Source organism: Erpetoichthys calabaricus, chromosome 9 (genome assembly GCF_900747795.2).
Source record: "Erpetoichthys calabaricus chromosome 9, fErpCal1.3, whole genome shotgun sequence".
NCBI lineage: Eukaryota > Metazoa > Chordata > Cladistia > Polypteriformes > Polypteridae > Erpetoichthys > Erpetoichthys calabaricus.
The window spans coordinates 180336819-180350283 of NC_041402.2; the positions used below are offsets into that span (position 1 = coordinate 180336819).

Genomic DNA, 13465 nt, shown 5'->3' on the forward strand with positions numbered 1-13465 from the left:
ATGGAGCAACCATGACGTTCATAGTTTAAAAAAATCCCACCCAAAGTAAATGGACTAGTCAGGTTATAAGTCCCAACCTGGGATGGAGCAACCGTGAGGTTCACAGTTTAAAAATCCCACCCAAAGTAGATGGAGTGGTCTGGTTATGAGCCCCACCCTGGGATGAGGGTCAAAGTTTACAAAAATCCCACCAAAATTAAATGGAGTGGTCTGTTATGAGCACCACCCTGGGATGAAGCAACCATGAGGTTCATAGTTTAAAAAAATTTAATAAATAATACACTTTGTAAAAAAAAAAAAGTCAATAAATAATGTCAGGTTAGTGAGATGTGCCGATGTATTCACCTAATAGTCAGCTATGTATCATATCCAGGAGAGGTGGGAGTGATGGTCTTGGAACGCCCTTCTTCAAGTAGCCATCAGAATAGACGGTAAGAAGGTCCTGCAAAAGGGTCTGTGGGGGCTCCTGATGTGCCGTCAAGTCCGTCTGTGCAATCACCACATTACACCCACTGCCCTCCTGCCATCCCCTGTCGTCTCCTGCCTCTCTCCTTCCCATGAGCCCTTCCATCTGACAGAGGAAGCAGACACTGTCTTTGGAGCACAAACAAACTTTGTTGGTCTGTACTTGGCCAGTGGGGGGACCAAATCCCCCCCCTCTGTTAGTCTCCCAAGTCGGGTAAGTGTTGTCCTCTGAGACAGCTGGCATTTGACTGCGGTAACCACAGTCCTCTGCAGGAGCACCAATCTCCACCACCAGCCGCACATCAGAAAGTTGGCTGCTTTCACTTCCGCTGAAGTCCAGCAGGGAGCGTGAGTTCATACACACACCACTGTCTTCTGTCACTGTGGTGTTGCTGCTGCTACAACAGCTGCTCCCAGTTTCTTTAAGAAGTTGGGGTCCACTGCTCCTCGACATGCTAAGCGAATCCTGAACAAGTTCCATCAACAGTGGGCATCCACTTCCCAAATGTAGTGTCTCAGGTTCCAAGGGGTGCGGCTCCAAACTCACACCACTGTCCACACTTGCGCGCTGCTTCTTCAGTTTGTCCAGACAGGAGGGGATGGTTTCCACCTGGAACTGGTCCAGTGCTAGGGGCTGCCAGCTTCTAGACAGAGTAGTGATTGACTTCTGCACAAGGAAAATAAAGAAAGTGTATATTAGAAATCAGAATGAGAACATTGGGATCAGGAAAAATCTTTAGGCCAGTACTCACCAGGGCTTCCGGCATTTGGGCAGGGCGTTTCAGAAATGCCTTCAGCAAAAAGATGGCAAGTGAGATGATCAGCAGTAGGATGCAGGCAACTGAGAGCACAGCAGTGACTGTGACTTCCAGGGTCCCTGGAAAAGAAATTCAAAGTCATGTATGAATGAGGTTGTCAAACATTGACCTGAAATGATAATATCAGAAGCAAATTACGCAAGACCTTCGGCAAACATTTTATATCTAAACATCGGCCCCCAGGACTCGTGCCTCAAACCATGATGGGTTCTTCAGGTACGGACTGCAAAAAACAGAAATTCACTCCAAAAAAAGAGAGAGAGTGAGGATCAGGAACAAGAATGGAGACATAAGGCCAAGCAAAAGTGAAAAGAGGTGAAACACAAACCGAAACTCAAAGTCAAAAAGCCAGAGCTTGTTTCAAAAAAGGAAATTTGCTCTACTTGGTCAAGTTTTGGATATTGTATGAGTGTATGGGTGACCGTAAAGGAACACTCCACCCAAATGCGATATATATATATATATATATACATATTGCATAGTTCGCTGCCAAATAATGCAAAGAGTACGCGACACGTGTTTCACCCTCATTTGGGCTCATCAGGCGTACACACTCTACTGCTCCCCTCTCGGGGATTGAACCTCAGACGTCAGCGTCAGAGACGAAGCCCCTTTACACTGCACCACGGCGTGTGGTTCACTTATTTGACAGCCTGTAGGTCTGGAGTAATTACATTCATTGCATTCGTAGTCTGAGTCTCAACAACCTGAATTGTGTGGGTGGTTACCTACCAGGTAACGCTTGTGGTTGGTCTGCCATTCGGCAAACATCTGCCACGGTGCCCTCTTTCATTTGCGAGAAGCAGATCATGGAATGTTGCATAGTTTACTGTCAAATAATACAAAGAGTATGCAACACGTGTTTCACCCTCATTTGGACTCATCAGGCGTACACACTCCACTGCTCCCCTCTACGAATGAATGTAATTACTCTGGACCTACATGTCTGGCCATCACACAAGCCACCTTGAAAATAAAATGGGGGAAAATGTGAATCAGTTGAGTGGAAGCCACACCCCTTGGTGATGACATCACATGTATCTGTTTCTGGCCATCCCCCAAGCACCTACCCCCTAAGGGCTTAACAGTTGAACCAGAACTACTGTTTCAATACAAACACCACCCCTTCACTATGACATCAGATGTCTGTGCACTTGATGTTCACACATGCCCTGTCCCTGACAAAATAGCAAGTGAGCCATGCACTTCTGTTTCTGGCCATGACACAAGCTCCGCCCAGTAGGGGGTAACATGGATCATCCACTTCTATTCGATATGAGCTCCAATTCCAAATAAGTTGACTTCTAGTCAGAGGGGAGGTCAGACTTAACAGTTGCAGTCGCTCAACCTCATCACTTTGAGGACGTCAGATCACATGACTAGGGTTCACAGGGGATGACAAATTGCACAACTCCCTGCAGATCATTTGAGCACTGTTTCACATTTCCAAAGAGTATTAAGCGTGCCACATTGTGACAGCCAGTCATTGTGACAGGTATGACGAGCTCAGCCACAATCTTAACCATTTAATCATCCTTGTTAATTTTGTTGCGGTATGTCAAATATGAGACATCAGACAGACAACCCCCTCATTTATTTAAGTGGTCCAAAACAGCTGAAATGTACATTGTTTAGCAGATGCTTTTATCCAAAGAGACTTACAAAAAAAGTCAACATAATCGAGTAAGCATTAGCTTGGAGGCTGTTTGGGGACAAGTGTAACGGGACAAGGTTATAAAACTGATCATCTCAAGTGAAGAGCTCAGAACAAGACTCAAGCGAGTTACAAAAACCTAACGGTAGAAATTCCTAAAACAAGATGGTCTTCAAATGCTTCTTAAACATATTGAGGGAGTCAGAATTTCAAATGGAGCTGGACATCTCATTCTACCACCTAAGGGGCTACACATAAAAATAACGTCTGAACTGAGATACAATGAAATGTGGGTTGGGGTATCACCGTACACCATTCATCAGCAGACCTGAGTGGTCAAAAATGAGAAGAAGACCACACAAGTGTCTCCATATACATAGCTACAGACTCGTTGACTACTCTATAGGTGATTTTTGCTTACTATGAGCTGCTACAAGGAGCCAATGTAATGATTTGAAAAGAGGAGTGACATGTACCCTCCTTGGTGAGTTGAAAGCTACACATGCTGCTGCATTTTGAATCATCTGAAGCATCTTGGAGACACAGGCCAGTACTTCTGCCAGCAAAGAGATGCAGTATACCAGACATACAGTAAGAAGACCAACGTCTGGACCAGGAGTTGTGTTGCATACTCTGTCAGATGCTGTTTGAATGTGCAGGACCAAGAGACCACGGTAACATGGTCAGTGAAAGACAGCTGGTCATCGATCACTTCCCCAAGGCTGTGTAATGAGACTTGTTAACTGTTAGCAATGAAGGGATGAATAGAGATGGGGTGCTGAATAGGTGGATGAAGATCAGTCTCTGCCAGGTTGCCAGGTCTGCAAGTTGTAATATCCGTGAGAAATGTTGAGACTCTAGGTGATAATCTGAAGTTCTGTCAAGGGGGCAGCTATGTGTCATCGAGAGGAGAGGACCCAGCCCTGATCCCCTTGCTTGTCTGCTGCTCCCATGACATCTCTCCTTTCCAGGAGACATGGTAGGATCTGCCCAAGAAGTGGTACCCAAACCCCATGAGAGCAGTCCCAGGGATGACAACAGCATAGACAGTGACAAACAGGGGGATTGGTGGTTGACCGTGTGGAAAGCAAAGGAAAGATCTATAATGATGTGGACAGATAACATGTTGGTAGCCGTAACATGTCTACAATGGTAAGCAGAGCCGTCATCAGGGAAACGGGCCCTCAGGAGACCTGGCTGATTAGGATCAAACTGTCTGTTCTCAGCATTGCTAGTAGCTTTCTCTCCACTAGACTGCATTCTACGTATCGTACTTGTGAGCATTTGTTAGTTATCACCTACACATAAGCTCACCCAGTGATTTGGTCTTCAGTGGTAGGGGTGGTCTCATATGTATGGGAGAGCTGACAACCACGGAATGCTCACAAGCACAATGCAGGCTGTACAGCAAGAAGAAAAGGGGGACAACAGGTATGCTGGACCACCAAAACAGGACAGAGGCTTGTCTGCTTCATTGCATTTGTTATCCAATGGCGGAATCAAATAAAGAAAAGACTGTGGCTGGAAAGGCTTTGAACAGGCAACAGTGCTGCCATGTAGCACCTGACTGACTGTCAGCATGCCATGAACTCACAATATTTTGGAAATCTAAAACTGTGCTGAAATGTTTGCACAGAATCGACTAACCTGTCATCCCCTGTGATTCCTAACCATGCAATCTGACATCCTCAAGACAATAAGAACCAGCAGCAACAGTTGTTAAGTTTGACATCCCCTCTGACTATAAATCATGTAATGCACCACCCAGCTTTAACAGGAGACCCCCACACTGCACTTATATAAATCATAGATCCTCTTACCTGATTCCAAGGTATTGAAGCAAACTTCACTTATTAATCCTTCGATGTGATGGTTGGCATTGTTGGGGATCAGCTCTAAGGTGGCACAGTAACGCATTCTCCTCTGCAGGTCTGTGAGTTCCAGTCTGCTATTGAAATCATCAAGTGCATAACTCATCTAAAAAAGAGAGGGACAAGCAACAATGACTGAAAGTGCTGGATGCCTGTATCAGTCAATGGTTATTCCCTAATGCTGTCTTAACAGCTCACTTTACATAGTGTTGCTTATTCCTTGAGATGACACTTCATACAAACAGATGTTCAGGCACAGCACAGGGGCTCCTGGGAAACGAGGCTTACAGTGACATTGCTGAAACCTCTTGTTCTTACCGAATGATTGCAAGGGCATGCTACACTAATGCGAGTGCAGTGTGTGACTGCGGCAGACTTTATAGAATTAAATTAGGATTCCCTCCCTTCCCAGTGAGCTCCAATACCTTGCGCGTCTCTCCATCCCTCTGCAGATGTAAATATAATTTCAGTTGTTCTTTGTAACAATCCTTTTGATATTTCCTTTCCATCTGGCTGAAGGTCTGCAGAGTTATTAGTGTGAAATCCTTGTAGACGGATACTGTAAAGTTTGGGGGCTGCAGAATCACTGAAAGAGAGAGAGAGGCCCCACCAGGGCAAGTTAACCATTTGTAGCCCACAACGTTCACTGTTGTCTCCTAATCACCTCAGTGGTTGGGCTAAAGTGGTCCAGTTACTCACTTATATCATATATTGCAAATTGATGCTCATATTGCCACTTGGAGGTCCTGTTCCCTGAAACGCTGCGTACCCTGGTCTGGTATGCCAGAGTACAGTTGAAATGATCCAGAGACAGGACACAGTGGGTGGCCTCAGTATGGGTGCAGCCTGGCACTGGAGCCCACTGCTCGCCATCGTTATACCTGTCCATGAAACGGAATAAAAAATGTTAGTTTGAAGACCACATATATACTGTGGGTAATGCCATCAAGCAGGTAGAGTCACTGCAAGGCTTGAAATGGTGGGGAGTTCACCTACCATCTGTAATGAACTTCGTAGAAGAGTTCCTGAGTCTCATTGTTAGGTGGAGCCCACTGCATATGGACTTCAGATTTCACTGCCAGCACTTCCAGGTCATTGGGAACATCAAGTTCATCTCCTGTAGGGGAAAGAAAAGGAAAAATCGGTGAGCAGGGGTGTGAAAAAGGTGTGAGGTTTTCACATAGATGTTACTAAGACAAAGAGAAGAACCCTATTGGAATAAGAAACAGAAGCTGCCATTCTTAACCACCATTGACAAAGGAACTGCGGAGAACGTCCTGATAAAGTGCAAGATTCTGCAGCGCGTAGCGAGGACAGCCAGGAGGATCATAAGGGTCTCCATCTTTTTGATCCAGGACACTTATTTCAGACATGCTGCCTGCACCATTGTGGAAGACGTCTCTCACTCGCTACATATACTGTATGACCTCCTGCCGTCAGGTAGATGATTATGACCAAAACAGTCAGGTCCAGAACGGCTTCTTTCCTCAAGCTGTCAGACTTCTGAACTCCTACATGTCTCCCAGTACCATCTCCCCATAACAATTAAGTACTGGCACTTTATACTCTACACTTTACTATGATATTATGTCTGCTTTATAGTCCTGTGTCTTTTGTTTTGTCACATTGTATTGTCACACTGGTTTTGGTAATGTTATGGTGTATGTTAAATGTACGCACCGGGGACTGTAAGGAAAGAAATTTTGTTCAACCATTTGCTACGCATGTGGATGAATGACAATAAAAGCTGAGTTAAGTAGACAATATGTGTCCATTTATTTACTGAACATCTTCCTGATTTAGGAAGAAGATACCCTTAATAAGGATGAGGCGATATTGAGGTATATACAGTATGTGTGACCACTTTAGACTTAACTATTTCCAAAGTGGTGAGACTCAGGCACCAACTCTTTGATGGGGCAACTGGGCCATGCAGGGTGCTGCACCTTATACCTCTATTCCTGGCCCTCATTAAAATTCATTTTTTGAAATTTCCATCTTTAAAGACATTGGAAGGGACACACATTACTGCGTTTTTCTTCCATTGACCCCCCAAACAACAGCATTCATTACCAGCTCTTCATCACACCACTGTATTTGTTTGCAGGTTGACCCCATGACATCTGGTCCTTATATCTGCACTGAAGTGGAGCGGCCCAAGTCTTTGTCTGAAACAAAACACGTTTAATGTAGGAATCCATCACTGATGTCTCATGCTGACGGGAACAGAACGGTGTGTTCATTAAAAACGTGAATGGTCTTTGCAAGAAATCTAAATGACGCTCTTGGGACGGATGCTGTTCACTTGTGCTTTTTGCTGTTCTCTCCTACACTGTCATCCGGCTGATTTCCGGTGAGGCTACAGTTAGCAGTTTATTCTCAATGGTCTATCCATAAAGGTCTCTGCTACCATGAAGATCCAAGATTTTACAAGGGATGCACTGCTGATGTGTGTCAGTAAACTGGATGAAAGATAAAATTGCACATTTTAATTTCCTTTAACATTTTCCTGGCCAGATATGAGAACGGTGGCACAGCAGTAGTGATGCCGCCTAACAAGAGGGAGACTGAGGTTCACATCCCAGGCTGCTCTCTGTGTGTAGCTTACATGTTCTCGCCGTGTCCGTGTGAGTTTTCTCCAGATACTCTGGCTACCTCCCACAGTCCAAAGACAAGTGGATTAGGTGGACTAACCCCCTGATGTGTGGGTGTGTTCAACATGAAGGGAGGGATACTGGCATACTGCCCAGGGATTGTTCCTATCCAATGTTTGCTGGGTTAGGCTCCAGCATTCTCATGGTGGATGGATGGATGGATGGATGGATGGATGGATGGATGGATGGATGGATGGATGGATGGATGGATGCTCAAGATCACTGGCAAACCTGACATGTCCTCACATCTGCTACACCAGATGACATGAATTATGATATTTGGTCCGGACATGTGCAGAGGAGAGATGCTGGGTATATTGGGAGAAGGATGATGTGGATGGAGCTGCCAGGCAAGAAAAAAAGAGGAAGGCCTAAGAGGAGGTTTATGGATGTGGTGAGAAGGGATATGAAGGTGGTGGGTGTGACAGAACAAGATGGAGAGGACAGAAAGATATGGAAGAAGATGATCTGCTGTGGCAACCCCTAATGGAAGAAGAAGAAGAAGTCATGACATAAATAGGTTTCTGTGTTGATTAATTTTATATGGGAGAAGTCACTGACGTGCAAGTTAGGAAAGTAAAAATATGAAAATAATCCTTGATTCTCGTGAATGAGACTTACAGATTGTATAAATGGGGCGGATATTTTAATGACCGATAATGTGCTGGTACCATTTCGTCACATAGTGTAATTCATGACCCAAAAAAGCCGCTATTCTTGATGAAGGATGGATTAAAAAATGACAAATTCCCGTTACCGCAGAGGTAAAAATCTAAATGAAAAGAAGATTGACTCATCCCAGCACTTATTTTAAGGACTATTATTTTACATACACATACACCTGTATGGGTTCCGCACTAGGCGAGATGTGGAGACCTCTAACTCTTTTTTTCATAAATAAGGGCACATTATTGGGTTGTGTGGTTTTTTCCCAGAATTGCTTGACTAAGAACCGTCTCATTCTGTGAAGGGTTCTCTCTACATGTGAAATCGGCCCTTTGGGCTTTGAAAAAGTTCCTAATGTGCGGACGTGGCAGAAGTCGTTAAAGTGCACTCTAAAAAATAAAGGGGACAGAGTGTTTCGTCAGAGCGATGCCATAGGGGAACCATTTTTGGTTCCCAAAAGACCACCCATCCACATAAAGGTCCCAGAAAGAAGCTTTATTGATTCATTTAGATCTGTAACAGGCCTCATATAGTAAATAGCCACAGATTGGTGATATACCAGTGGGACCCTCACCGCACACAATCTCAAAGGCTAAGCACAAATTTTCTTAATCCATTACTGTCCTGCCTGGTAACCTATGGAGGTCCTGCCTTGTCCTTGCCTAACAGCCTATGGAGGTCCTGCCTTGTCCTGCCTGGTAGTCTATGGAGGTCCTGCCTTGCCCAGCCTAGTAGTCTATGGAGGTCCTGCCTTGTCCTGCCTGGTAGCCAATTGAGGTCCTGCCTTGTCCTGCCTGGTAGCCTATGGTGGTCCTGCATTGTCCTGCCTGGTAGTCTATAGAGGTCCTGCCTTGTCCTGCCTTGTAGTCTATGGAGGTCCTGCCTTGTCCTGCATGGTAGTCTATGGAGGTCCTGCCTTGTCCTGCCTGGTAGCCTATGGAGGTCCTGCCTTGTCCTGCCTGGTAGCCTATGGAGGTCCTGCCTTGTCCTGCCTGATAGCCTATGGTGGTCCTGCATTGTCCTGCCTGGTAGTCTATAGAGGTGTTGCCTTGTCCTGCCTGGTAGTCTATGGAGGTCCTGCCTTGCCCTGCCTAGTAGTCTATGGAGGTTCTGCCTTGTCCTGCCTGGTAGCCAATTGAGGCCCTGCTTTGTCCTGCCTGGTAGCCTATGGAGGTCCTGCCTTGTCCTGCCTGGTCCTGCCTGGTAGTCTATGGAGGTCCTGCCTTGTCCTGCCTGGTAGCCAATTGAGGTCCTGCCTTGTCCTGCCTGGTAGTCTATGGAGGTCCTGCCTTGTCACCTGACAGCCTACCCTACATTACAGATTTCAGCTTTTTTCTACATATTAGGAAGTTATTCAAAGCACAAAGAAGCAACTTCAAAATGCACAGAACCCTTCCCAGAATGCACTGGTGCTTCATCAAGCAAAGGTTCAATGAGGAACCACACAACCACATGAAAGAACCATAAAGTGCCATTAAAGAAGCAGCATTTTTAAGAGTGTATAATAAGCTAGCAGTATACACCCGATCAAGAAAACCTGTGTGACTCTATGCAACAACAAGCCTATGCTGTGGCAGACCTACATCTTTGGGGTCCTGAAGCTTGAACTGTTATGGGGGTCCCTGCACAACCAGCAACAAGGTCTGGGTAACCACTGTTATCTTTTCTGTGGGGTTCTTCCACAACAGATTGCCACAAATGTAACTTTTTGACACTGTAATAACCTTCTAATTTTCTTTTTCATTATTATATTGTATTGAACTGCACCTTATTATTTTTAATAACACTTCTCATGCAGTAGATGCCTAATGTGGAGACGAGTTGCTTCTGCAGCCCTTCTGGGATTCAGGAGGCCTCAAAGCTTAAGCCTCATTAATTTCATAGTAGATCTGTGCCTGGCTCGCTGGCATCAATCTGAAGGGCCATTTTGTCACCTTTCTTTATAAGAGTGTAGGGACAGCCCCAGAGTGTCCCCAGACTCTGCATAATAACGGTGCTGAAATGGCTCTTTACTGGCTTGTATGGTTCCTCATTTATCAGTTGCTTGACAAGAAACCATTTCCTTCCAGGAAGAGATTATTTCTTTCTACATCAGACTATCTCTTTGGGCTTTGAAGAGGTTCTTGATATGTGTAAAAAGAGAGAAATGTTTAATGTCTAGTAGGCTACTAGCAGGATACTAAGAGATGAAGTAAACCGGAACTCGGCCTGTGTGAGTCCTTTTCAAATCAGGAACCCAGTTGCATTTCATAAATCTGTTATCATCTAGTCATGGCTCTGCATGGACCCTCTTACAGATCTAAATAAATAAATGCTGCTTTCTGGAATCTTCATGTGGATGGTTCTTTTGGGAATCAAGAATGGTTCCCCTATGGCACCGCTCTGAAGATCCAGCCTGGCACCTTAACTTGCAGCAGTGCAGGTGTGGCTCGTCCTTCACTAGTAATTGGATTTCAATCTTCAAGCACACAGAACTGTTCCAAAGCAGGAGCCTGCAGGCTTTGAGTGCCTTTCAAGTATCAGGGAGGATTTCTGAAGAATAACTGACTGTGTATAACGTCGTCACAAAGACTTGTATGTGCTCGTCTGCGTTTTGGCTGCACTCTTAAAAATAAAAGTTGCCAACGTCATTCTTCAGAGCGTTACTATACTGTAGTGCCCTTATTGTTCGTTCCAAAAAAACAACTCTATACATGAAGGTTCCAGAAATAAAAGCACAACAATTTAATTTAAATCCTAAACAAGCTCCATGAATAGATAACAACAGATCTATGAAATAGCAGCAGATTTCTGACTTTAAAAGGACTGCACTAACACTCTTAAAAACTGCAGCTTCGTCAATGGCACTTTATGGTACTTTACTGGGCTGCGTGGTTCTTCATAGAAGCCCAAAGCACCATTTCACTCTGGGATGGGTTCTTTGTGCTTTGAATAACTTTCTAATATGTAGAAAAAGAAATGCAAATCTTTAATATATGGTAGGCAGGACACAAACAGATTAAGAAAATTTGAATTTAGCCTGAGCGATTGTGTGCAGCGAGGGTCCTTTTAAAATCATAAGCCGTTGGTATTTCACAAATCTGTTAACATTCATGGATTATTTACTGTATGGTGCCTGTTAGGGATCTAAATTTAAAAAAAAAAAAGTTCTTTCTGGAAGCTTCATGTGGATGGGTCTTACGGGAACCAAAAATGGTTTAACTATATGGCATCGCTCTGAGGAACCCCTTGATTTTTAGTAGTGATCTCCTGTATTTAGCTATTTAGTGTTCAATATGTGTACCCAATGTTACATATAGCCTGCTGTTTAAATAAGCACCTTGAGCATGGGAAAGGCGCTATATAAATAAAATGTATTGTTATTATTATTATTTCTTAATCTGTGAACATGCCACCTACTATACATTAAAGATTTCTGTTTAGTCTACATAACAGAAACCTTTTCAAAGCCAAAACAACCGATTTCATATGCAAACCCTAACCCTTCCCAGAATGAAACGGGTCTTTTTCAAACAACGGAGCTACACAAACCAGTATATGCCATTACAGAGCCAGTATCAACCACGCGTATAATTATGATTGTGTGCCTTGTTGTGCCCTGCGATTGATTGGCAAGGTGCCCCATTCCTGATTGGTATTCCCCCAACCCGGCTATGCCAAGCCCACCTTTATTTACCTTCTCGCTAAAAACCGCCCCTCATCCCGCTCCACCAGCTTTTTCAATCACAATTCAAGCTTGATAAATGTTTCACAATCATCCACTAAAAAAATATTCCCCACCCATGCAGTTCAGGTTCAGTCCTGGCAACAACAGCTGCGAGACGTTACACAGTACGGGACGAGGCGCCTTTCAATCTGGTGGACGCACTCGCACTTTTTCAAACCTGCTTCGAACAATTTTATAACCCCGATCCAAAAGTGTTTGTTCTTATATTTGGATTGGGCTTAACCGATAAAATAACTGCGTAACTAAAAGTATTCTTTGAAATCTGGAATGTCGTACGATTCTACCTACTCAAGACGTGCCACATTAATAAAATCAAGCCCGCAAAAACAGGTGGATCATGAAGATGAAGATGGCAGATTTGTTTTGCCTTGCTGGAATCCCGGCGTCTCTTTGGTGTACGCTCTTAAAGCGGACAAGAGAAAAACAATTTGTACTCACCAGACACAACGCAGTGAAGTCCCATGACTGCGAGAATTATCCGCGCACAGGCGAAGCCCTCCATGTGTTTCGCATAGCGCGTTCCCTTTGGCAGGAGATCAGCCTGTGCGGGCAAAACGGGAGTCCGTCTTGCTCGATTTTTTTCTGATCACCTGTTTTCTTCGATCCTTCTGCTTCCAGTACTCTCCGATCAATGAGTCGCTTCACACAGCCCAACCTCCTTAACTGTGCGGAGGCGAGCTGGCGTCACCGCTCACTTCCTTCGCGCAGGACTTTCTGTTATCTCAGCGCAGCCGTTCTGGGTAATTCCTGAAATTTACCGCGCATAAAAATCTCAAGTCGAGAGGACTTCTCCAAATTTGCCCACATTTGAAAAGAAACTGATAGGCTTCGAATAACAAGATGACAGGGAACCAAGGAGTGCTTTCGTTCTGTGAAACAAAATGGGGGGGGGGGGGGGGGGGGGGGGGGGGGGGGGGGGGGCTTTGTTTTGGGTGATGGAGTTTTGGTTTAGCGGTGGACGAACTGTGACATTTTGCTTCACGACATTACCGAGCAAGATAATATTAGACGAGAACAAGTTATCTCTTTACAGAAAAGGCCAGCCGTGTCATTATATGTTGTGTGGTTAAATCCCAAGAGCAATAACTTTACAGGAAGATGATCGAAGACACGACCCACCAGCTGCGTTTTATTAACTGATTGGTTTGCTTTTCGAGGTCTGAAAAGATGAATTCGAGACATCTCACCAACATAGCTAATCCAACTAACATCACGTAATCTGCTCTGACTTCTTATAAACCAAATCTTCGCAAATCTTCGCTCCTAACGCAACGCAGGTGTACTTGCGGTTCGTGGGCGCTGGATTAATTCTTCATCGAGTTTCACCCCTCAGCTTATTCACTTTCGATTTTATCACATGCGAAGCCTTTGGCAGCAGACACATGCCAATTAAACCAGCTCTGCCAAGAGTACCATTAACGCCGCCCAGTGGCATTAAATAACACGATGGATTGGCGATTCTAAATTGGCCCTAGTCTGTGCTTGGTGTGTGGGTGTGTTTGTGTGTGTCCTGCGGTGGGTTGGCACTCTGCTCAGGATTGGTTCCTGCCTTGTGCCCTGTGTTGGCTGGGATTGGCTCCAGCAGACCCCCGTGACCCTGTGTCCGGATT

The 13465-nt window shown here is 44.8% G+C and overlaps 1 protein-coding gene across 1 annotated transcript; it reads right to left on the reverse strand.

The window, feature by feature from the left end:
* Positions 1 to 264: 264 nt before the first annotated feature.
* Positions 265 to 12548, reverse strand: LOC114656890 (uncharacterized). Its single transcript, XM_028808489.2, has 7 exons — positions 12294 to 12548; positions 5805 to 5925; positions 5508 to 5689; positions 5234 to 5394; positions 4758 to 4914; positions 1218 to 1342; positions 265 to 1132 (listed from the first exon to the last, which is right to left on the reverse strand). The coding sequence occupies exons 1-7, from the start codon at positions 12355 to 12357 to the stop codon at positions 353 to 355; spliced, it is 1590 nt and encodes a 529-aa protein (XP_028664322.1). The 5' UTR covers positions 12358 to 12548; the 3' UTR covers positions 265 to 352.
* Between the last annotated feature and the right edge of the window lie 917 nt (positions 12549 to 13465).

Excerpts from the sequence above, each read along its gene's own strand:
- LOC114656890 (XM_028808489.2), bottom strand. The coding sequence starts at position 12,357 with ATGGAGGGCTTCGCCTGTGCGCGGATAATTCTCGCAGTCATGGGACTT. Across the intron at positions 5,926-12,293 it reads ACTTCACTGCGTTGTGTCTG|GAGATGAACTTGATGTTCCC; the intron begins GTGAGTACAAAT and ends TTTCCCCTACAG. Across the intron at positions 4,915-5,233 it reads GGGATGGAGAGACGCGCAAG|ATGAGTTATGCACTTGATGA; the intron begins GTATTGGAGCTC and ends TCTCTTTTTTAG.